Below are 24,678 nucleotides of genomic sequence, written 5' to 3' on the forward strand. Positions count from 1 at the left end.
GCGTAGTGTCATTCGAGATCGATATGCGCCGCTGGATTGCGTAAACCGACGAATACGGGCTGTGCTGTTGATGCATGTAGTGGTTTGAGTCACAGAAAGATATGCCAAAGATTTGCACCGCTGACAAGAAAGAACAAGTTGGTTCTTCCTTTGTGAGGTTGAATATCTTGGACTTTTAGCAATTAATACGATATCTAAAACAAACAGGCAACAGGCGTAGAGAAAGGAATTCCCTTTAGTGACGAAGAAATGGCAGTCTCACAAGTCTTCAGGTTTCAAATACAATCAATACTCGTTAAAAAACATCCAAATTGCTAGCAGATGAGACCTCAATATTCAGGTTCTTGAAACCACAGATTGCCTTCTTAGCTTAGGTTGAATCTCTCTTCTTCTCCTTATCTTAGTCAAAGTGAACCGCCTTTTTCTTCCCTTTCTCTCTCTTCTTCTTACATTCGCCGCAGAGGCCTGGTTGCTGAGCATCCCTCATCTGGACTCTCATCTGGCACTGGCCGTAGCGGGACATGTTACCAGCCTCCTCGCATGACTCTTGGGTCATCTTCCTCTGCCGTTTGGAGTTGCAGTCGGGGCAGACCGTGAACATGATGGTCTTCCAGCACATTTCGGATTCTTGGTGAGAGGCGAATCCGAGGTTTGATACGTTTTCGTGCTTTCGTTCAGTAGTGGTCGGTTCGTGTTTCGTGGGATGAAGAAAAAGTCAAAGGGAATGCCGAAACGAAACCAGAGACGGCCCTATATAGATGGAGCTAACAGTGAGTATTATACTACGTAACTCTGAGTCAAGGCTTGAGACCGGACATTCTTGACGGCGGCGGACATTCAAGGGCGACTTCCAGCCCACCTCACTTGAACGGCGGCGACTCAGAGTCCAAAGTTTGTCGATATTGGAACTCGTGATGCAATTTTCCAACAGCTGATCAATGCGATCAGGCCCGAAAAGTAGGAGCTCTGTGTATACATATCCTGGCTTGACCATGACGATGAAGTAGAAGCTGCATACGCGTCATATTGCGATAGCCTCTGACAACCTTCCCCTGAATAGAGCTCTCTATGGGTATTCTCTCGGAAAAATAACCCTACTGACTACGAGATCCTATTTTGTTGCAATGCCGACTGCGAATCATAGCCTTCTACGAGCATATAAACAGCGGCCCAAGACTTTGAGAAGGATGAGATTCTTTCTTCTGAACTACAAAATCCTAGTCAAGACCGAAGCTCCTCTCTGGTTTACAACACACACGACGAGGTATCCATCTAACCAGAATTCAACCTCGAAACAGGCCAGTGTCGCAAATAGAAGTTTACCATCAGCATGTGCAAGACGGTCATCTACAAGTGGCTCTGCCTCCGCTGCGACTGGCGATACCGCCATGAGGTCAGCCAACTCGTCTGCTCCGAAGTCACCAATGGAGGAGGGCTGTTGGCACATGGTGCCTGTGGGATTGACGAGTTGGTCGAAGTCACCAAGAGAAAGGGGCTATGTGGCCCATGCACGAACAGGAGCAAGAGGAAGCACAAGAGATACCAGGAATAGGGTAGGCGCAGCAGCTTAGGAGGCTTCCTTGGAGGCGTTACCAAACACACAAAAACATGGTGTAGTTTAGGAGCAGTATGCATTATGTTTTGCAGGTGTTGGGATTGATATCTTGACAAGCATTCCCTGGGCTCTCTTCGAGGTGAACTACTGCCTATCAGGCGCACTTGAAGACATGTGATCCTCCTATATTCCAAAACCATGCTCTCTCCGGGTTAGGTATATACTGCACACGATCACTGTCAGCTTCGTCATGTAATGCCGCCCTTTTCGGGTGCTGTTGACACGGACCCATATCACGAGGAGAACAGTGCCATAATAACTGACCTAATCCCCTGATAGTCTCCAACAAGTCTCTGTGCTCAGTGCTGTAGAGTTAATGCGAGTGAGTCCGTAAAATCAGCGACTGGCATAACTACGAACAAGCTCCTTCAGGCTAAATGGTACCCCCCAGACTCTCCGCATTCCCCTCAATCTTAACCCACGATCCTGGGGCATCGGGAATAAAGTTGCATGATATGAATCCACAATCTCCAGTTTAGCCTCTCGGTAAGCGGGAGAGTAGCTCGCGAGCTTTGAGACACAGGGGGTGGCCGTCGTGCAATTGGGTCACTTGGCCAGAGCATCTGACCTGGATCAAAGCCGTCTGTCGGTGAGCGGTGGAATTAGTCACGAAATTATATCCTCTGCTGCTCGTAAGAGACGGTAGACCGGATATGATCGACTTTGACGCGCTGGCAATGCCGAGAGAGGGGGCGTCATGGGGTAGTTAGCCCCGTTGGACTCTCGCGTTCACGTGTGGCATGCCTCTCAGCCTCATCTGCTTCTGACCTTTACTTGAGCTGTATCAGATCATCTGCCGGTAGCGTAATATACCTGCAACATCCGATGGTCCTCATGCCCTCTGCGGCTTCGCATTCTTCAACGCTGTACGTATCTCCCTGTAGGGACCCAACATAGCGACCTTCTGACACAGATTGCAAAGTCCCGGCTGTTTGCTGCCTTGCATTACAGCAACGAGCGCGACCTTTGATGTTGACTTGATGCGAAAAGTCGACAATCTCCTCGCAGGGCAAGCTCTCTGTCGCCACATCGCAGCCATCCTCTCTCCTGTCATCTGTCTCCAGCAATCTGCCCTTCTCGGCCGAGGTTTTGAAGCTTTTTGTGAGGACGCCATCATGAGCAGCTTATGATCGCGTCGTATATCAACGGCATACAAGAGAAGAGCATCTCTTCGTGTCTCAACCACTACCTCGCCCATGACAACACGTACATTGCGACAGAAGATAGCGGCGTCATGTTGGAGCGAACTTTGCGTGAGATACATGTCCTACCTTTCTAGGTCGTTATTAGCGTCAACGGCGTCCACGTCAGTAAGGGCCCCAAGATTCTCATCGACATACTGCGAAGGGACTGAAACTGGGCCGGGCTCGTCCTGCTTAGGTAACCCAGAGACAACCCGGATGCCCCCGTCATCAACTGACGACAGCTTCGACGCACTCGCCGACTGCCTGCCCCAGCTTTTTCCTAGTTCATACTACATCAGAATAAAAGCGACCTATACAGTACCAAGAGCCATGAAGTAGAAGTTTCGGTTGAGCGTTGTATCCCGATCTCGTGGTTCCAGACGAGTTCTTGCCATCTGCATATCACCACATGAGTATTTCTGTTGAGGTACAAAACGCGAGTAAACTCAAGGGCGCCGAACTGGTGCAAATATACGTGGCCTACCCAGAGACTAAGAGGAAAAGACCCAAGAAGGAGCTCAAAGCATTTGCAAAGATTAGCCTAGATCCAGGCAAGAAACACGAGTGAAGCTGCAGCTAGACGGGTGCACTCTGCCGTAATGATCCCATGAGCACAATCAGTAGGTTGCCGAGTCGGACGAGTTTATCATCGTTGTGTCCAGGAGTGCGAATCCCAGAAGGGGAGTCATGAGGGCTTCATTTAATCTGACGAAACCGTTCTTCTGGTTAGTAGTGCAGAGTAGTTAATTGATTCACTCTTGATGATCACTCACTCAAGCTTTCATATTCAGGGTCGAATGTTAGAGAAGATCCATTCTTACCCATGACTCGTATTCTCTACTCCTTCTTCACCAACGACACCGCCATCATCCTTCCGAAGGAGCCATTCGCCAACGAACCATGCCAGAGGAGCGCCTCTTCTCACCCTCAGCTCCTCCGATTCCAGGGTAACAAGCCAATGATAACATTTACGTATCCAATCCGCAAACCTAGGGTGTTAGCGGATACGCTAGTCCCCGCTAGGACAACCCTGTCCTGGCCAACACCCTCCTCATGCAACAGGACCACGGGCTCCCCTGGACGTCATCTTTGTGTTTTCGCATCAGACATGCGTCTCTCAGCCTCTCTTCTCCCTTCGTCTCCCCTTGTTCAGCGCCGAGTCTTCCGATGGAAGTTGCATGACAAGTGTGAGTTCCCCGCCAGTCCGACTTGCACCACCACCAAGCTTTTCTCCTACACGCCTCGTCCATCAGATCCGAGCCGATACGAGATGCGTAAATCCCACAAAAAGTCCCGTCTGGGTTGTCAAACATGCAAGAAGAGAAAGATAAAGGCGAGTAGTACCCATCACTTGTTGACAGGCACCTTGCTGATTTGCCGGGTTCCTCTAGTGCGATGAGGTCAAGCCCGAGTGCGGGAACTGCCTTCGATTCGGGGTCTGCTGCGACTTCTCTCCCGTCCCTTCGCATATCCTTCGTCCCCTTCCTGCAACGAGCTCTGGTCCAGGCCGTCGTGGCCGCCCTCGATCCGACTGGGCCTCGTGGGCTGAACAAATCCGACTCTCCTCGAACGCCTCGATCCCAGGGGGTCTTCAAGGCGCCCATGGATGCCTCAATGTTACAGACCTCGAGCTTTTCCACAACTACATGACCACCACGGCCAATACTCTACATGCGGGTGACCATCGCGAGGGCGGCCTTTGGTGCGAAGGAGTACCTCGACTAGGCTTTCAGCACCCTTGTGTGCTAGCCTTTCTGCTCTCCCTGTCTTCGTACCACATGGCTAGACTGAAGCCGCCTGAGGCGCGTAAGTACCTTGATCTCGCAGAACAGCACTTGGGAACGGCTCTACAGACAGCAACTATACTTCTCGGCCACGTCAACCACGAGAACAGCCCCGCCGCCTACATAATATCCATCCTCATCTGCTTCATCGGATTCGCCAAAGGTCCAAGCCCGGGTAACTTGCTGCTCATCTCAGAAGACCAGCAAGTTCCGTACTTGAACCTACTACGGGGCGTCCGACTGGTAATATCAAGCGTGGGGTGGAATTCGATATTCTCAGGTGTTCTCGCCGAATACTACCCCAAGCCCAGCGTGGAAAGAGAAGCGCTTCCCCTTGATCCCACACTTTTGGAGCCAGGTGTCGAAGATTGGAGGGCCTCGCTAAACGACGTTCTAGACCTGATCACCGTCTTCACGGGGGACGGTATTGCAGAGGCATATAGGCACGAGGTGAAAGTCCTCACGGACTGCTGCGAGAAAACATTTGGCAAAGGGCAGAATGCGACTTTGGGCGTGGTGGGCAAGTTGGAGGTGGTCATGATGTGGATATACCAGGTCGGTGATGTCTATGTTGAGGGTCTAACCAGGAAAGACCCTATATCCATGCTGATACTAGGTCACTTTTGCGTGCTGCTGCGCACGGTAGAGGGATACTGGTTCACCCAAGGATGGGCGTCTCATATCATGAACGAGATACTGGCCGTCTCAGAGAGGAGCCGCAAGTGGCTGACCTGGCCTCTAGCTTACCTCTCCGGGCAAAGCACTTTGCTCAACATGTCAGAGATTTAATGAAATCATTCGGCGCCTAATTGAACCTAGTATCCCTTTAATAGCCACTGTCCGCACTTTTGACCGTAGCGAGGGAGGTAAGATAGGGTACGCCGAACGATAACTCTCCCCTTTCCTCGACGGATACGGCGTAGGACTGTATGCCCACATCTGTTCTTGCCTTTCTTCTCGGATTAAAGCGCGTACGTCAACAAACGTCCAGTGTCTTGAGTGTATTCAATTAATGTGCTGGCGACCCAAAGACCGGGAAGTCTTTCTTTTACTCGAGCCTTTAATTTCTGGCAAGCATAGTTGAAGCATGTGGTGAATTCTAGAGCTGAGGATTACACTACCCAGTTGCTTAGAACCGTGTTTAGTCCCTCCCGATGAACACAACTCTTGAACGAAAAGCTCTGTGCCAACTCCTCTAGCTCCTGCTCACTCTTGCCCCTAAACAACTCCGCAAACTCTCCACACAGAGAAGACGCTAAGAAAGTGTGAAAGATGTTCCGAATGACATGGGTTCTGGTGTTCCAGTTTGAAGGGTACGTCTTGGTCGCTGAAGGCGAGACCTTGTCGATCCACGCAACCAGCGGGTCGATGAGGCTGTCGACTTCCTCTGACGGAGAGCCAGTCATACTATCAACTTGCAGATGCTTCTTTCGTTCCATGAACGACTTGGTGAGCTTACCCCAGGGAGACTCTGGCGAAGTATGGATCATGTCCATGATTCCAGAGCCCTTGTAGGTCCAAATTGCCCACGAGATACGAGCTTCTTCGTAGACGCGAAGTTGCTCGCCCAAGAGTTGATACCGCTCCTGGTTCTTCTCATCCGCCCCAGGTCCCTCAGTTTCGTACACAGCGCCAAACTCTCCATTCCAGATGGGAACGTTGTGCGAGCGGTGGAACTCGATCTTTCTTGAGAATTGTTGTTTCAGCTTGGCCTTTTGCTCAGCAGTTCCCTTGTATCGGGGTCCAGAGGGAAACCCCATCATGCTGTAGTCGTGAACGGCGTAGATCGAGTTTGGGAGGATATCCTTGAACCCCTTCCACTCCATGGCGTACGTATTTCCATCGAGGAAGAGAATGTGGTTCGGGTCGATGGCTCGAATGGCCCTTTCCAGTCTGCCATAGAACTCTGCCACTCGAGTCTGTTCAGGATCGGCTGGTTCGTTCAACAGGTTGAATCCAGCAACCCAGGGATTGTCCTTATACCGTCGCGCCAAGGCTTCCCATAGCCATACCGTCCTATCTTGGTGGTCTTTGAAGTCCCAGAAGGCAGCATAGGAGGTATGGTTGTCCGAATGCCAGTCCTGATTCTGGCACCCAGGCACGGTATGCATATCGAGAATGGTATAAATGCCATGCGAAGAGCAGAGGTCAATGACCCGGTCAAGGTGCTTGAATCCCTCCTCCTTCAACTGTCGTGGGTTCATGTCATCCTCAAAGTGTTTATACGAGAATGGGAGACGGAGCGAGTTCAATCCGAAACTTTGGAGGAACTTTGCATCGTCCTCGGTAAAGAAGTGGTAGAGGAAGCGGTCGAAGAAGAAGTCGTACTTCTCCTTGCCCATGACCTCCAGCATCGCAGCTCGAGTGAAGGATTCGGTGCCCGGATAGCCCGTCAGAAAGTTTTCCATGCTAAAAGGTAACACACAGTTAGTTTATTGATGCCCTAGCCATGTAATACCTGGAATAATTCGCTAGCAAGGGTCATCTACTTGAGCCATCCTCCCAGTGAGGTTCCTCGCAAGACGACTGCATTCCCATTTTGGTCAACAATCTCGTTGCCCCTGACTTTGAGATATCCTGAAGACATGGTTTTCTGATAGTGGCGCTATTGTGTTGCTTGGAACTGAGAAGTCGAACGTGGAGTTGCGTAACAGTACCTGCAATCTCCAAGCTTTTACTAACGAGGTCTAAGTACACACAACACGGGAGCACCAACAGAGGGCTTTACGTATCTTCTCGGACACTTTTCTCCCGAGCCAGGAACATGGTAACGGCTAAAAGATGCTTAGATCATTGTGCGGGGTCTTGCATCGTGTGATGACGGTCCAAGAGAGCCACAGCAGTGTGATCCATGAGCGTGGAGAGTCAATGCTGAGCGCCCTTTCTGCTTTTACCCGGGGCTATTGGAGTAAGTTAGCCGGGAAAGCGGTAATAGGTTGTCTGGGACATGCTCAGTCGATAACTTTGATGTTTCTCGTGCCATTCTTCCCCGAGCAGCGGAACCAGTCCGAGGTTGTGGCACGGGGACCAACAACAGCTGACTCGGGCTCGCGGGGAAGCGGGTTCATCGGCTCCACATGGGGCAGTTTTAGGCACTGTCTAATTAAGGCGGTTGTCAGAGAGGGAGGACTCTTTCTACTCTGATCTTGGGAGAGTTGTGGTCATACTGAGGCACCAATAGGTCAGGGAGTTCCAGTTTTAGAATGATTTCCTACTCCTTCCATGACTACATGAACTCCAACTTCACAAGAAACACCGACTGGCTCGACTCGTGAGATCTCTAGCATAATGTGTTTTTGCTATTCCCGACTGCTGGGGCTGACCTCGGACCCTATGCGTAAAACCATGCCGGTTAGGGGGAAGCGTGTAAGCAACCAATCGGATAGAATACGGAAACCTGGCCAAGACAGCTAAACTAAATCCTCATCTCACCCCCAACGCCCTCGGCCTCCACATGGGGAAGTCCTTTCCCCCTCTCTATGGGGCATCCCCTTCCCCCGTCACCCATACACACGGGGTACCGGGGACCCCATACCCCAGATTCCCTTCCCCGGAGTTAGCGTCCTTAGTAGCCTGAGCTTAGGCCGTCAGATGGTTCCATCAAAGAGCGAATCGACGAATGTTTCCTTGGCACCGCTCATCATTCTCCCGAGGGTCTTGTTGGAGACGAGAGTGGCGTACCCAACTGATGGGCGACCAGGTGGGCTCTGGTTTGTCAATGAGAGGCCAACAACACTGTTTCGGTTGAACAAGGACCGAAAGACTCCCTTGGTTGGACAGTCTCGGGGCTGGAGCCCATGTCCTTGTGCTTGAAGCGTCGTCACTTGACCGGGGCACTGAGCCATGACCGTAAGTTCCGTAATTGCGGAACGTAGAGTCCCCAGAGGGGCAAAGACTGGTTCAAAGTCTAGACCTGCTCCGTGACAAGCTACCGATACCAACCTTCAAGAGACTAATGCAGCCCATGTTGACCGTCGACGCGACTCCCCATTGCGAAGAAGTGGAGAAACACAAACTTTCAACCATGGCAAGGCTAACACCCTGGTGCTTGGGCCTCGGTGTAGCTCAACTACTATAAAGTCTCTGCATATCCCTTCCGCAGATCCTTTCCATCTCATCCTGAATAGCCTCACTCTCAACAATTGGCTTTTTAGTTCCATATCCACATTGACTCTGCTCAGCAGAGCACCACACAATCATGGCTGTCAACGAAAAGGACATGACCCATCCGCCCGAGGTGGCCGAGCACCAAGAAGTCGCCGACGAAGCCGCCCACTCTCCCAAGGACCTCAACTCCGAGGCCGCCGCCAGAGGTCAGGGCGTCAGCGGCTATGAAGAGTTGACGCCATGGCAGACTGTCATGAAGTTCAAGATGAACTGCCTCATCTGCACGGCCATGACCATCAGCGCCGGCACGGATGGTTACCAGATTGGGTATGTATACCAGGGTTCCCATTCCACAACAATGAGCTGACGCGAGATACAGACTCATTGGAAACATCATCGCCAACGCAGGCTTTGTTGCCCAGTTTGGAACTCAGCACACAGACGACGGCAGTGTCGTCCTCGCATCTTCAGTACTAAGTGTCTGGAACTCTCTTGGATCCGTCGGCCAGATCATCGGAATGGTCACTTTGCCCTTCATAACCGACAGATTCGGTAGAAAGATATCCATGTACTGGTACTGGCTCCTGCTCGCCATCAGCGTGGCCATCGAGTGCGTCGCCAAAACATGGGGCGTCTGGGCTGTTTCCAAGGTCTTTGGAGGCATCGGTGTCGGCTGTCTGCAGTCTACAATCCCAGCATACATCTCAGAGGTGGCTCCTGTCAGGGTTCGAGGCATGTTTCTCATGGCATACAGCTTCTGGTGGATTCTCGGACAGTTTTTCGCCCCCGTTGCCCTCCAGGTCATGCTCGAGAAAGATCCCACCGACTACCTGACGCCAGTTTATACCCAATGGTCCCAGATCGGTCTCATGCTCATCATCTATCTCCTGGTCCCAGAGTCTCCAGCCTGGCTTGCCACCAAGGGCAAGGCAGAAAAAGCCAAGAAGTCCCTCAACATCATCTACAGGGGAGTTGATGGCTTTGATGTTGACCATCAGTACAACCTTTTGCTCATCAACATCGAGCACGAACGCGAGGTTGCCGCCGAGCAAAACAGAGAGAAGTGGTACGCCATCTTCAGGGGTAGAGATGGTCTCAGAACAGTCATCTCCTGCTGGACTCTGATGGCGCAACAGTTTATCGGCCTCGGTATCTTCTTTGGTTATGCGACGTACTTCTTCCAACAAGCCGGCTTGAAGGATCCCTTCAAGATCACATGCATCACATCTGGAATCAACATCTTCTTTTCGATCGTTGTCATCGCCGTGTCGGATGTCATTGGTCGTCGATGGCTTGCGACCACTGGAACGACAATCTGCTGGGTATGCTGCGTCGTCGTGGGCATTCTCGGAGTTGCACCGCAGGTCACGGCGACAAACTATGTCTTTGTGCTCTTTGCCTGCATTTGGAGTAAGTAAACTCTGTATGCTCAGGTATATCATTGACTAACGCATGCAGATATTGGCCTTGTTGCCAACGGAGCTACCGGCTGGGGATTCATCGGCGAGATTTCCTCGCAGCGTCTACGACCCTATACAGCTGGGTTCGCGGCTGCTTCCACGTGTGTCGTTGGAGTCGGCATGGGTATTCTGATTCCCTATATGGTGAATGCGCACGAGTGGAACTGGGGCCTCAAGACCAGCTGGTTGTTTGCCGGTCTGGGTGCTCCCTTTACTCTTGCCATGTGGTTCCTCATTCCCGAGACGGCTGGGTATGTTGTCAATGTCTGGTGAAAATTATTGAAAGAGGCTAACTGGTGACATAGTCGCTCCGCTGCTGAACTTGACGAGCTCTTTGAGAGAAAGATCAAGCCGTGGCGCTTCCACAAGGCTGTCACGGCGACTCAACGCATGGTTGAACTGAATAAGGAAGAGAGGGAGTGAGAGACGTATGGTCAGGGTTGGATGGAGACCTTGGGCAAGTAGCAGAAGTCAACGCTACTCATTATCTCTAAGACTTTTACCGGGCTCTTCTCGCATGTTGTTTGTCCCACTCAGTATAACACAGTTATGAATAATATTGTGTCATCTGCATTGGTACCCCCTGGTCATAGTATCCTTTTACCCATAGTGCATCTCGGCTCAATGCTCAAGCCAAGAACCGTAGATGAAGTCTCGATCGATTGCGTGATCCACGCTAGTATACTTCCAGCTCCAAACCGATCAGGTTGACCTGAAATGTGACAAAGCAATTCTAAACCGAGATCCGACCCTCTTCAAATCCGTGATATGAATCCATTCCCGAAGCCTCAGCCATACAAAAAAGCAATGTTCAATGGAAGAGACGTACTCCGGCTTTTCCTCGAATCGGACTTTTGACAAAAAACGCCGCACATCTCCAACGGAACTTGAATAACGTCATTCGTCAGACTCGACTTCTGCGGGGCTTTGGCTTGACTACATAAACCGACCGAGCCCCAAAGCCGACGGCGACCGGCTGTCGGGGATCAGGAACGAACAAGCGAGATCGGCATCATCTGATCTGATAATCAAGACGGCATCCGTCTGGAGTTTACAGCATCTACAATCAACAGCTTCTTTTCAAGATGGCAGCAGACAAGGCTTCACTTCCCATCGTTGACTTTGCCCGGTTGAGAGACCCGAGCACAAAGCAGGAAGAGCTCAAAACTCTCCAACATGCTCTGTTCGGCATCGGGTTCTTGTATCTCATCAACACCGAGGTGGCCGTAAGTGCATCGGATGACATCCCGAGGACTTGCAACTAACATTGTCAACCACAGAACACTGTGAAAGATGTCTACAAGATGCTTCCCGGGCTCTTCGCCCTGCCGAGTGAGAAGAAGGAGGCCGTTGCCATGGTCAAGTCACCGGCTTTCGTCGGTTACACGAAACTCGGGGCAGAGACGACAGCCGGTGCCACAGACATGAGAGAGGTTTGTGTAATGTTTCAAACGTCTTAACTCATGCTGATCTTCGCAGCAATTCGACTTTGGAACTGTGAATGAAGAGATGTGGAAGGAGGGACAACCCCAGTGGCGTCGGATGGAGGGACCAAGTGAAGTAAGTCAATGATCCCACAAAGCGTCAACTTCATTAACACTCTCAACAGTTCCCAGATTATCCAGGCTGTGAAGCCCTTCTCCGACGCTACCTATCAGAAATGACAGACCTGTCAAACGAGTTTCTAGGCTACGTCGGCGAGTCTCTCTCCCTTCCCAACGACGTCTTCGACCCTTTCAAGCACATCATGCACCGCCTCAAGCTAGTCAAGTATCCCCAGTGTCCCCCTGGCTCCGTCGGAGTTGGTCCTCACAAGGATTCGGCTGGCCTCTTCACTTTCCTGTCTCAAGATGCAGTCGGAGGTCTTCAGGTCCTCAGCAAGGACGGAGAGTGGATCGAAGCGCCCCCGATTGATGGAAGCTTCATCATCAACGTGCAACAGGGATTTGAGGCCATCACTGGAGGAGTCTGCCCTGCTACAACCCATAGGGTTATTGTGAGTCCTCATATCTCGTTATGATTCCCCATCTTCTAACTCGTGCTAGGCTCCCACAAGTACAACCCGCTACAGCGTCCCTTTCTTCCAGGGTATCAACCCTAGCCTGACCTTGGATCAACTGAAGAGCGTAGCTGCCCATATTGTATCCAAGGTCCCGGTCTCGGATGATGCTAAGAAGCGAGCTGTTGACGTACCGAGCGAATACCTTTCGCCTCTATTCTCTTGTGTAAGCTCATTCCGATGTAGCCAGAGACAGTGCTAACGTCCGCCTATAGCTTGGAGAAGCCTATCTTCGCAATCGCGTCATCAGCCACCCGGATGTTGGGCAGAAGTGGTATCCTGATCTGTACGCCAAGTACAGTCAACAAAAGCTTGTATGATAGGAAATCTTGTTTTCAATGTGAAATAGTACGAATTTGTATAAAATTTCGGGGATTTGGATTTTGATTGCCTTCTCACCATGGACCACACAAAGACGCGGCATGCTCTCAGATGGTTGTGAATCGAGCAACTTGTAGACGCTCTAGTAGCCGGTGTTAATGCTCGGTTACGAATACGAGGCCGTGAAGGTGCGCTCAATTACTTCCTGATCGAGTTAGCTCAGCTGACGACAACACGCGCCTCTTAGCCCTCAGACAACTCAGACTTTGACATTAGATCTTTTCATTTGAAAAGGGATTCTCGTGAAAATTACTGCATCATACAGAATGAAGCGTGCCGTTGGGCCTCTGGACAAACGCAAAACAGTAACACGATGTCAGTCGTGCGTCAAGAGGCGTATCAAGGTATGGATGAATCGTCAACTCTGACGCACCAATAACATGAAGCTAATGCAGTAGCAATAGTGTCAGGGCGGTTTCCCATGCGAGTACTGTATCCGTACTAAAAAGCAGTGTCTTGCTCAACCTCCTGCGTCAAGGCCTAAGCATGAATTCATCGCCGTGACTCCAACCGCGACTGCTTTACCAATAATCCAGTTACCCACTCAGGTTTCCAGGAGCTCCGAAAATCTTTACTTAGATCACTTTGTGTTATTCATGAAGCATTGCGAGTTTAAGAAGGGCTTTGGGGATGTCAGTTCCGATCTTGTCTCACTTATCCAAACATGCGCACCACTCCAACAAGCGACGGTGGCGATCGGTGCACTCGAGGCCAGTAGAAGGGGATATAGAAGCATATCATCTGGTCCTGAATCTCCACAGCATATTGCGTTCAAATCATACAACAGGTCGATACAAGCTCTTCAAGGGCAGCTACAGTCACCAGAGGCTTTGCAATCCGAAGGTGTGCTTTGGTGTACGTTTCTTCTAGGGCTATTTGAGGTAAGATCCGACCAGACTCAATAATTTGTTTTGGAAACTCTAATTGGTTGTCAGTTAATGTCCGAAACGTCTGGGGAGAGGTGGATCAAGCATATGCTGTATGGCACATGCAGGATATTCCAGTCGAAAGGCCCAGAGAAGCTCGACCCCCTCAGCGAGAGGCTCTTTGAAGCCTTTCGCCTCCTAGAAGCCAGCAGGGCTATCATCTACGGTGGATCTACTTTCCTATTCCAGGATTCATGGATGAAGCGCAAGAAAATTCCACCAACAGATCCCTCAGATTCAATGGAAACTATCTTCGAATTTCTAGTCCGGATTTCTACTTGGAGCAAAAGGTAAAAACGCCTATAGGCTCATTTCTAAGTCAGTATCTAATGATCAAGTAGTTTCTTTGAGTATCTCGAGGCCATTCCCTGCCATCTCCGCGCCGACCATCCAGCAGTACATCTCCTCACTCGTCAAGCTATACAGTTTCAGTTAAATCTAGAATCTTGGCTTCAACAAGCACCTGAATATCCGAACCCTCTGGATCCATACTTGAAATTAGCCATGGCCAATTGCCATGCTCTGGTGCTGTTTCTCTGCAAGAACTTCACCTATTATTCCTTCTGGGGAGAGGTGAAAGTCCCCCGGTTAGCTGAGACAAAGATCACTGCACATGTCGACACGATAATGGATTTGTCAGAGCTCATCCTTGAAAAATCAAGCATTCCAGGAGTTCTGCTTCTGTTTCCATTACGGATGGCTGGCTCAAACGCTACTGAGCTTAGGCAGAGAGGGAGGGTATCTAAATTGCTCGCTCGGGTGTCTCAAAAGGGCTTTATCATTTCAGAGAGGATAACAGTGGACTTGCAGGAGCTTTGGAAATATGAGAGTAAAACACCGGTTTAGTAACTATCAACAAGTCTACAGCAGAAAAGAAGGGAAGATTCTGATACATGTGTCCAGGTGAGCTCCATCGATTCGGAGATCCAACCGCATTGCCCCACGACTACTCCTTGGCTTCAGTGTTGAAAAATTCATTGATGACTCGAGTCCGCAAGCCCGGCGAGAAATAGTCGTAGCCAACCACAACATGGCAGTTGTCGACGTAAACGGTAACGGGGATCGCATCCTGGTACATGAGACTCCACTGCCACCATTGTTAGTTCTCCATTCGCACAAGATGCCATGATGAGGGCAGGGGCGTCTTACTACTGCAACAGGGGCTGGAATAAATTTCCTCTGAACTAGGCCCTCAAAGACAGCACCACCCTTGACGAGAATGTCCTTTTGGAAGATGGGAAAGTTGGAGTTGACATATCCCCTCCAGACTTCAGGTTTGTTGGAACCGGGAGTGTAGGTGGTCAAGGTGTTGTCGACGAGGCCGGACTTTGTGACATTGGCGTAGTTAAACAAGGACGAGGCGACTTTGCCATCAAACGCTTCATCGGCGCGAACAAAGCCCTTGGATGGAGAATTTTCAATAAATCCAGTCGTAATGTGTGACAGGTTTTCGTTCCTTTTTGGTTTCAGTCAGCATATGGAAGAAATGTCGAAAGAGAGAAGTACCATTTATGCTGAACAAAGTTGGTCTTGAACTCGGGCTTCACGAGTGGTGGCTCCGGCTGTACAAACCCGGAAGAAAATTCTATCATAGAAGAAGGAAATGGGGAGCAACGAAGCGGAGAAGCCGCCATGACCGTGGTCGAAACTGCCAGAGCAGTGAAAAGCTGGTAGAAGCGCATTGTTGTGTTTGATGAAGAGGTTTGAGAATACAGCGGGTGATGTTTGTTTGGGCTGTGCTTCGGATGAGGCTTCATGGACGCCTTTTATTCTTTGAATCCCTTAGATGCGCTCAATAAATGCCTTTTTGGGGTATGGCAGTGACCTCAAAGGATGGTCCGTTTGCTATCAATCAATGTGGCTGTGTAGATCAACCACCGCCCACTATTTTCCAAGTCGGGAAGCAATTGAACGCATCTAGCCCGGTCTCAACACCACGAGAATCAGCTCAGATACGAAACACTTGGAAGTCAGAAACAAGCGAGAAGCTATTACGTGGACAAAAATTTGAGATGACGCGGCATCGTTCTTCTGCCCGTACCAGGACTGGAGGCCCGATGCCACAATAATGAGGAGCGGATGGAGATTTCAGCCAGCACGGAGCTCGGATCATATTCCAATAAGGCTGTTACAAGGAGATGTGGTGATGGAACTTTGTCCCTGATCAGCTTGGTAGTGGTGTGCAGTAATTCGGGTTGCTCCTCCTCGATATGATCAACTTCATTGCGGTTGCCAACGATAGCTCAGCTGTGACACCGGGTAAGGGTTGGTCGGCCGAAGAAAAGAGCTATCCAACAATTCAAAGAAAGGTTGCATCTACGACAGATCACGTCGTGCGGCAGTGTCGAGTGTTGGGTCCCAACTCTGGAGCCTGCCTGGAGCTTCATCTCCCCGAGTCATCACAATAACAGAATCAGGATCAATCCCGACTGCATATTAAAAATTCACTAAACCAATTCTTCTTCTTTTTGGTCACATCCTTCACCAGGGAATCCACCCTTTAGACGCCCATCATCACCCACGCCGAGATGTGCCTCGCCAAAAACACCATCTGGACCTGTCACCGATGCGGAGTCAACATCACCGACCCTGAAGAACCACCCGTCGAGTTTTGCTTCAGCGCCATGATAAGAGAAAAGTGCTCCCGCGCCTTCATCAACGTCATCGTCGCCTGCGACCCAGCCCTCTGTCTCTACTGCGGCTTCCACAAACAAGACAAGTACTATGAGGTCGAGAAGCGAGTTTAGGACATGTCGCTAGGTCAAGGCCTACTTGGATCTCGTCGTGTGAAATACTTCTGGGGATTAGATCCAGCTCCGACGTGGGAGTCCTTTGAAACGGCAGAACAGGAACGTATCGCCAATGGTGAGTGGCGCTGCGCCGAGAGGAACAGGGGTTCCCAATTCTCGCGGAACAAGTATCATGATAGGCTTACCAGTAACGCAGTGGCTAGAATGAGGCTGCCTTGGCGCTCAGAAGGATCGCATAGCAGCACGTACCGGGCCGCGTGAGGGCATGGCAGTGGTAGCCAGTTCCAGCGACCGAGAATTGGGACAAATCAGCACCTCGGGGGCGAACAAAATTCTCTCAAACGGAATGGATATCGTACAGGTAGAATTACTTGTATGGGAATCAACAGTTTCGCTGCTATTGTTCCTGGCCGAACCGGGTCGGGCCTCTACCAAACAAAACGACGAGAGTAAACGCTGCTTGGCCGAGGAAGGTGAATATCAGAACGGACTCCGAGATGCTATCAATTCATGTACCATTCATCTCCTCCAGTGATCAATATCACGTATTCACCTCAAAGATCGTTCATCAGACCTTGTCGCATTCACTTTCAACTCTCATCGCTCCTGCCCAGTATCACTGACCCTTACGCTCATACCCTTTCCTCAATCACCGCATCATTTCAGCAAACATCACTTCACTTCTTCACACTTCATCAGTCAAGATGTGCATCACGACGTACACCCGAAGCCTCTGCAACACCTGCGGCTTCCTGGTTACCTACAACATCGACATCGCACGTTGTTTCTTGACGAGATCAGAATCATGCCGAGAGCAGCAGGAGGATCCGGTTGTCGTTAACACGAAGATTGATCGTTCCTCTTGCAAGAAGTGTACGGGTGCATCTGCTTCGCATAGCCAAAAGATTATATGTGACGTCTGAGCGGTCTTTGTAACCACACAAACGCCAAACCCCTATGGTAAGTCAGAGATGGATTACTCTAGCCAGTGGCTAACTTAAGATCTATCAAGATGCGGGTTGCAGTCTGAATAAGCGCATTAATACGGTCTTGGCCATGATTAACGGAACCGGGGTGGTGGCATACATTATGGGACACCTTCGCCTATTTCAAGGTTGATGTCAGAACGTAACGGATTTGACAGTTAGCATAGTGACTTAACAGACACACCAACATTCACCTATCAGACTTTGTCAGTGAGATGCAATGGGAGGAGACCCTGATGATGTGCATGCAAACAGTTCTCTGCCAAATCACCAATTAACGGCCAACATGCACCTAATGAATTGTCTCCAACGCTGAGCCAGAGGCTTCCATTCTCAGCCCCCGATATCCGTCAATGTAAAGTCTTCTCTCAAGCCCCAGTAAGCTGAGTGCTTTCCTCCTACATCCACTCGCCTACCAACACGCACCCCAAAACACCCGCATATCGCATCTAAATCCCCCCGCTAACCATCAACATGTGTATGGCTTTCTTCAACCGGTATGTATGCGAATCTTGCCGACATCTAATCTGGATACGCTCCCGAGAGGTTGAGTGTTGGGACCACAAGAAAAACTGCATCTGGGAGACCTTGAGGGTGGAGACCAAGGTCAAGGCCGAGGACTGTCCCAAGTGCATCAGGAGGAAGAAGAAGAAGAAAGAGAATAATTGAGGATGAGTAATGAAGTAGAACATATTACTCCTGTCCGTAGGTAGCAAAGTAACTGAAGCCCTCCTTAACCTCCTGGCGGTGTGACAGTGAAACAATGCTCATATACGTGATACAACCAGTTGGCACTTGAAGGATCTTCTTGTGCAACTTCAGATAAGCAGTGATTACTACCTTTCTAGGAATATTTGTAGCCTCCAAAATTTCTTCAAGCAAGCAATACGTCCAAACACAGCCAGACTTGGCACTCACCACAAGAAAACAACTTGACAGACAATCCGACAAATACTGCTTGATACTAAGACTCCCCACTTCTTTGGAATTCAAAATGTGCAAGTTCACCAGCACCGGCTACCTATGCAGAGAATGCTCCTACCTAGTCAAAATGCCATACAACGAGGAGAAATGCGACCACGTTTTACAAAAGAAGCCTGGGGTCTGCCAGTATATTACCAGACATGACACGATCTACGTCCACGAAGATGAGTGTCCGAAATGCAGGGAGAAAAAGAAGGGCAAGAATGTAGTCAAGTAAGGTAGTTGACGTCCGAGGGCGAAGTATGCGGTAAAAGCCAATTCAGCGACAACGCGAGGAACGAAGCTCTACGATCAATTAGCAAGAGTTTATTGTATAGGTACTTTCACCCGACACGATATCTTAAATATAGCAGCACCCTGTACTTGGTGATCTTGGCCCCCAGACGGTTCCTCAATAGCCTCCAGCCAGAGACATGGCTTCTGAAGCCAAGTGGGAGGACACATTAAAACTTATTACTCTATCAAAACTTCGATCAACATCTAACAGCCAAGGTATGGCATTTATCCTACAGTTATCTGGCATAGAGTAGCAGTATCGTCTTACCGGCATTTCTCCCGGGAGTCGGTCCCCGTGGCCACTGCTCATTTGCGAGGTAGGCTCGGAGTGAATAGGCAAGATAAGAAGACCATTGCTACGTTGTTTCCAAACAAAAACATTCTATTAATGTCAGATGCACGCACAGCCCCAGTGAAAGTCCGTTCGTACAAAAGAGACTTCAGCATCAATTGTTACCTACCTAGGCAACAGCAGTTCGACATTCTGCAGGGTCCCCCAACACCATCATCAATCGACGTCCTTACCCCAGGCTTCAGTACTGATTAATCAATCAATACGGATATAGGTAAATAAGGCCCTATCAAGGTCGGACTCGGTGTTTGTAGACCCGCCCAAACGTGTGGCCCGGCTACGTAAGTCATGTCCGCCCGCGGCGGCAGCAAGAGGAGCCATAGTGCACAGGAGACCAGGAACTGATCGCAATTATACCATGCCCAAAAGAAAATGAGGAGAATTTCTATATCTAAGTCATCTCCAATGGCGCGTTTCGCGTCCAATTCACCAAGCGGGCACTTACGAGCGGCATCGCGGACCGCGGACGTTAATATCGACCCGCGCATCAGCTTCGCCATCAACCTTAACCACCAAGCGTCACCACTAAAGCTCCCGAGTCTCATCTCAGCCCTGCGAATACTGGGGTTGATCTCTTCAAGTTTCTAATTATCGCGCTTTCTCGGTCATCCGTCGTCACGTCACAATTTCCGAAGCCTCAATGCGCATCCGCGCGACTCGAGATTCGCGGGAGATGGATTGTCAGAGGATGTGTATAAAGGAGCCGGGAAACACTTGCCAATGAAGATAGAAGTAAACAAACAAACAACATCTTTCATTCTATAGCTTTCTAGTCTCGATTTTCTTGTCACAATGGCGATGCGCAAGATACTGGCCCTCTCCTTCACCTTGGTGTCGCTGGCCTCCTCCAAGACGGTCAACTACCCCAACAGCTCTGCCGATGTTATCCTCGATCGAGCCTTGAACGCCATGGGCGGTGAGGGTGTCATCGCACGCCTCGACGGAGTCACCTATCACTCTCCAAAGTAGACCGCCCTCTCTTTCTCGAGGCAGCAGCAGCTAACATGGCCCAGCATCTACCGCTCTCGAAGTCTCATGCAGAGCTACAACATGGACAGAGCCGATACGGCCATGGCTATCTCTGGCGCTCAGAATGTGTCTTTTAGCTTTGACTCGAATGAGTTAACTCAGCGGATTGACCGCATCCTTAAGCCTTCCGGTACATCCTGGAGACCCAAGCTGCTACAACCAAGACTCACAGCTAGATAGAGTATTGGTCTTGGGGATCTCCCAGACTCGACGAGTTTAACCACTCGCTCGTCGTCCGCGGTGGAAAGAATGGCTTTGCGTGCTATGTTCGCGGCAACAACCAGATCTGGCTACCCGCCGGCCTGACCTCTGGATACACCGATCGTGAGTACTGTATTTCTCAACTACTAGTCGCATTCTCATGCTTCATTATAGCCGCCCTCGCCGAGTACCTTGTGCTCCATGGAAACATGCTCTCGCCCAAGCTCTTGCTTCAGGTAAGCTTGTCATCGACACAGCCAAGGCTAGGACATACTAAAGAACCCAGGTCAAGGAGCACCGTGGCACCAAGGCCACCGAAGTCGAGGTCAATGGGGTCAAGATGCCTGCTGGTACGTGTCTCATCTTATCATCCTCGCAATAACTAACCCAGTCAGTCTACGACCCGGTGTTCGACATCGCCGTCATCTTCGACACTCGCACTCATCTCCCCCACATCGTCCGCACCATCGAAGACCACATGATCTACGGCCCCTCGACCAGCGACCTCTACCTCAGCGACTACAAGGCCGTCAAGGGCATCAAGTTCCCCCACCTCGTCCAGACCGTCTACAACTCGACCGCTGAGAAGCTCGACGCCACCCTCGAGGACTACATTATCGAGGAGATCACCGTCAACCCCAAGTTCTCGCAAAACTTCTTCCAGGGGCTTCCGGACGGCAAGGGCTTCTTCCCCAAGGATGCCCCCAAGAAGATTGAGGGCATCACGCATGCGCGCATTGGCGAGTTTAGCTTGAACGGACTCTGGGCAGGCATCACAAAGTCTACTGTCGATACCATCAAGGGCGAGAAGCCTGTCCCCGGACTACCCAACGTACATTGGATCCTTCTCGATCCCGATCAGCTCGGAGTCAAGCAGTTCATCATCGAGTTCGAGGACCATCTCATTGTCGGAGACGCTCCTCCCCAGCATACCAAGGAGGTGATCAAGTGGATCATGATGAACATCAACAAGCCCATCACGCACCTCTGGGTAAGTCTATATCCCAATGGACGGTGGAGACATGCTAACAAGACCAGCCTACTCACCACCACCGAGACCACACCGGAGGCGCTGCTGAGTACGTCAAGCTTGGAGCCAAGCTGATCGTCGCCGACGTCTCAGCCAAGTACTGGTCAAGTATCCCAGGCGCCGAGCTCATCACCTTCAAGTAAGCCGCTCTCATCCATGCATTCAATACAATGTTCTAACATCTACCAGCGATACCCACCCTTACGTCCACAGCGACAGCAAGGCCCAGGCCTGGTTCATTTGGGAGGAACAAGCCACTCACTCCGCCGACTGGACCTACGCCTTTGTCACCGAAAAGTGTCCTTCGAAGCGCTCTCCCGTCGCCGTGCTTGAGGCCGATATCTGGCACCCCGGCATGCCCGACGGACAGAACGACCGCGAGCTGATGAGAGAATGGCTGAACCAAGTGGACAAGGACGGTCTCCCTGAGAAATCATAGTAAGTATTCCTCATCGTCTCATTTCTTTGAAGGTGCAGGTCTAACATGAGCAGTGTTCTTCCAACCCACGGCCAGGTTCGCCCGATCACCGAGCTCATTGAGCACACCGGCTACATGTATGCGCCCAGGAAGATTAGCGACTGGAGGGACGGTGGAGCCATGTGCCAGAAGGCTTGAATGTCGACTTCAAAGAGCGCATGCAAGCCATTCTTGCGGCAGAATGCAAGCACCGATCAAAAGGGCCCGAGTTGCATGAAAGAGGGTGGCAATGACATCTTCAACCAGGTGGTAGCTGCATTGGGGATACGCTTATAGACTCGATTTTCGTGTAATATTCTTCTTCGTTGCTTTTTCTCAGTTATGCTGCATACCTATCTAAAATCACCAGTTCCACCGGAAATTTTAGGTCCTCAATCTTTGAAGTTGCGAATGAACCTCAATAGATGTTGGCACTCACATGTCCTTGTCGTCAGATCCCACTCTTACCCAAGCATTCATTGTATTTTCGTCTCATAGTCCTTAGTGGCCTTTAACTATCTGAATCAATACCGGCCAATGGTGACTCTTTGACGGTCGCTCAAAGAGATCACGCCCGAGTTCCAGCGGAAGCTCCGGTATATCTTTCTGAGCCGTAACAATGACTACTTCTTTGAAGATGATGTGAGACCTCCTTTTGTACAGGTCGCATATTTCTTTCTACATTGGAAGTAAGCCTATTCACAGTTGATCCTGAGGGTGTTTATCAGCAGGTAAGAGGCAGCACAAAGAAATGGCTCAGCAATAGCTCCCCAGATGACACTATCTCCTTGAGTGCGTTAAGGCTACAACCAGGTCACGAGCAGGGGTCTGATCCAATTAAAATGCCGCAAATTAGAGGTACTTCAATTGCCTCCTATTTTATATGGTGATAGAAGTCCCAACAATCCTGCTGGTTACAAAGGGCAACATCACACTGCCGGCAGCCGTACCTTGTTTTTTTTGGCCCCTTTTTCCTCGTATTAGTGTTGATGCCGGTTAACGGCTTCCTCTTGCTTCGTGACCTAATTTGACCGCAGCGGAGGCCTTGACAAGCAAGGCAAGGGCTATTTTTCCCTCTTTTGACACGTTCATGCAGCTCCATAGGCGTATTTTCGTCGCCAGCTCGAAATCGCTTCCTGGAATGACCAGTCCAATAAGCCGCAATAAGGTCATCTATAAGGCGGCCTCGCCAGTCACTTTGAGACCGTATTTTCTTCCACTTTGGCTGCCCATGAAGCTGAAGAAGATAGCTGTTGATGAGGGCTGTGTCAAGAAGGAAGGTCCAAGCTATAGCCTGCCAAGGGCCGCGACGAATTGAGTGACTATAGCCTCGTGATGCCCTCAGTTGGTCGCCACGGTCCACATGATTCATCTCGTCGTTATAGGTAGCGGCGATAGAAGGGATCGCAAAGGTCTTGATGGCTTCGTCACCAAAAAAACGCTGTATTGGCCGTGCGCGGGCTTGATCTGTATTTGGCCTCTTCCTCTTCCGTATGATAAGCTCGTCGCCTCTGAACACAGTGGATAAGAAGAGCACGAGGGCGTTATCCTTCCACGCGATTTGGTTGACCTAGGGAAGAGTAAGTCAAATTAGTAGGGTTTCTATAGGTAAATTTGACTTGGCTTGCTACCTTATTATCAACTGTTGGAGCGCTTTTTGACCTCATTGAACTGAAGGAGCCTCCGGCCGGCAGAATCATCCTCTTTGAGCTTCGCGAAGGGGGGCGTAGATACCACAGTTGCGGCGGGCCGTGCCTGTGGCCCCGTGGCCATATTGACGGAGGCTTCTAAAGAGGTTAGCGGACGAGAAGAGGTTATCAATGAAGACGTGATATATGGCTTTTTGGCAGCTTATTAATAAGGGCAATAACCACGCTTTGTGTCGGGTTGAGGTGTGTGTAAAGTCGCCTTCTTCTCTGAGATCGAAGCCGCGTTACGAGGCTAACTGGACCGTATCTCTTCTTCGGCTCGTGCCAAAGCCACCGCAAGAAGAGGCTTTTTTTGCGCCGTGGCCCAGATCTTGAAGCCCACGGGGATAGGCTTATTTGGGACTCGTGTTGTCTGGTATGACCTTCCTGTATAGCGGATCATACACTCGTCCACAGCGATATTCGTGCCCGGCTTGAGGAATTCAGTTGACGCGTATTGTAGGTGCCGAGACCACTCGTCAACGGCGGCGAAGACCTTCGCAAGGCCAGCTTTGGCAGCCTCTTTGGCGAGGCTGAAGGGGTTGAAGAGCCGAAGGTGCCGATGAAGCAGTTGAAAGCGGTCAAAAGTCATGACTTTGAGGATTGAATGGTCGGAACCTTGGTGCCCTAGCCGGGAAGTCTTCCAATGGTCCCGGATTGTGATTTCCTTATGAATTCCTATATGAATTAGAAGCGCAAGCCATAGATATACCTCTGGCACGGTGGTTGGCTTCCAACTACGAATTCGAGCCCGTGGCTTCCAGCTGCGACTGCGAAGCAAATGATCAACCCATTCATTCGTATATTTAACCCATTTTGCGACTAGGAAATAAGGCACAAAGTGATGGAAGAGGTCAAGAGGCTGCTGGGGCAGCTCTTTGACCTCGAGGTCGCGATCAGGCACCATCACCGGGAGGAAATTGGTGCCGCAGCTAGGGACCGGGTTGAATACAGGTCGGCAGGTGAAATCGGCTGGCTGCTCGCGGCGGCTATTCTCTTCTGTAATTATAATACTTGGATCAGAGGCACTCAGTGCCTGGCTAGGGATTGATTGGGAGCTCATGAGTATCTTCAAAAAGATTTGTATGGTATTTTAGGTGGAAATAATTAATGGAGCACTACGCCGTACCCCTCTCGTACCTACGTCATGACTAAGGTCATGTGGGTCAAGTAACCGGCTGTAGCCTTAACGCACTCAAGGAGATATTAGACGTATGGTCCTCATGAACTTCAGCAATGTCTTATGACTTCCTCTCACTCTATTTATATTGACTTGCGGTGCACAATAGCGTCTTCTTCTTGTCAGGTGCTCATCACTATGGACGGCTCTGATCCCATCAGTGACCTTGGCCTCGGGTGCCCCTTCAATGGGACCTTCTACATCTGCAAAGACAGCCCAACACGATTCA

At 50.4% G+C, this 24,678-nt stretch overlaps 7 protein-coding genes across 7 annotated transcripts; 5 read left to right on the plus strand and 2 right to left on the minus strand.

Moving 5' to 3' along the window:
- Window positions 1–1,330: 1,330 nt before the first annotated feature.
- NCS57_01011100 (Zn(2)-C6 fungal-type domain-containing protein) lies at window positions 1,331–5,372 on the plus strand (the record flags this gene model as incomplete). Its single annotated transcript, XM_053059866.1, has 2 exons — window positions 1,331–1,393; window positions 4,191–5,372. The coding sequence occupies 2 exons, from the start codon at window positions 1,331–1,333 to the stop codon at window positions 5,370–5,372; spliced, it is 1,245 nt and encodes a 414-aa protein (XP_052910260.1).
- A 323-nt stretch (window positions 5,373–5,695) lies between these two features.
- On the minus strand, window positions 5,696–7,170 carry NCS57_01011200 (Cellulase domain-containing protein; the record flags this gene model as incomplete). The annotated part of the gene is made up of 2 exons (XM_053059867.1): window positions 5,696–6,992; window positions 7,073–7,170. 2 exons carry the CDS (start codon window positions 7,168–7,170, stop codon window positions 5,696–5,698), a joined length of 1,395 nt encoding a protein of 464 aa, XP_052910261.1.
- A 1,611-nt stretch (window positions 7,171–8,781) lies between these two features.
- NCS57_01011300 (MFS domain-containing protein) lies at window positions 8,782–10,573 on the plus strand (the record flags this gene model as incomplete). The annotated part of the gene is made up of 4 exons (XM_053059868.1): window positions 8,782–9,017; window positions 9,070–10,100; window positions 10,149–10,401; window positions 10,456–10,573. The coding sequence occupies 4 exons, from the start codon at window positions 8,782–8,784 to the stop codon at window positions 10,571–10,573; spliced, it is 1,638 nt and encodes a 545-aa protein (XP_052910262.1).
- Window positions 10,574–11,235: 662 nt separating this feature from the next.
- Window positions 11,236–12,529, plus strand: NCS57_01011400 (Fe2OG dioxygenase domain-containing protein; the record flags this gene model as incomplete). The annotated part of the gene is made up of 6 exons (XM_053059869.1): window positions 11,236–11,376; window positions 11,431–11,583; window positions 11,630–11,710; window positions 11,760–12,146; window positions 12,196–12,375; window positions 12,425–12,529. 6 exons carry the CDS (start codon window positions 11,236–11,238, stop codon window positions 12,527–12,529), a joined length of 1,047 nt encoding a protein of 348 aa, XP_052910263.1.
- Window positions 12,530–14,462: 1,933 nt separating this feature from the next.
- NCS57_01011500 (uncharacterized protein) lies at window positions 14,463–15,198 on the minus strand (the record flags this gene model as incomplete). The annotated part of the gene is made up of 3 exons (XM_053059870.1): window positions 14,463–14,603; window positions 14,666–14,972; window positions 15,023–15,198. The coding sequence occupies 3 exons, from the start codon at window positions 15,196–15,198 to the stop codon at window positions 14,463–14,465; spliced, it is 624 nt and encodes a 207-aa protein (XP_052910264.1).
- An 846-nt stretch (window positions 15,199–16,044) lies between these two features.
- NCS57_01011600 (uncharacterized protein) lies at window positions 16,045–16,263 on the plus strand (the record flags this gene model as incomplete). Its single annotated transcript, XM_053059871.1, has 1 exon — window positions 16,045–16,263. The coding sequence occupies one exon, from the start codon at window positions 16,045–16,047 to the stop codon at window positions 16,261–16,263; it is 219 nt and encodes a 72-aa protein (XP_052910265.1).
- A 3,393-nt stretch (window positions 16,264–19,656) lies between these two features.
- Window positions 19,657–21,740, plus strand: NCS57_01011700 (uncharacterized protein; the record flags this gene model as incomplete). The annotated part of the gene is made up of 9 exons (XM_053059872.1): window positions 19,657–19,829; window positions 19,878–20,023; window positions 20,074–20,217; window positions 20,269–20,330; window positions 20,381–20,444; window positions 20,490–21,085; window positions 21,133–21,263; window positions 21,314–21,562; window positions 21,617–21,740. 9 exons carry the CDS (start codon window positions 19,657–19,659, stop codon window positions 21,738–21,740), a joined length of 1,689 nt encoding a protein of 562 aa, XP_052910266.1.
- Between the last annotated feature and the right edge of the window lie 2,938 nt (window positions 21,741–24,678).

Source organism: Fusarium keratoplasticum, chromosome 8 (assembly GCF_025433545.1).
Source record: "Fusarium keratoplasticum isolate Fu6.1 chromosome 8, whole genome shotgun sequence".
NCBI classification, from domain to species: domain Eukaryota; kingdom Fungi; phylum Ascomycota; class Sordariomycetes; order Hypocreales; family Nectriaceae; genus Fusarium; species Fusarium keratoplasticum.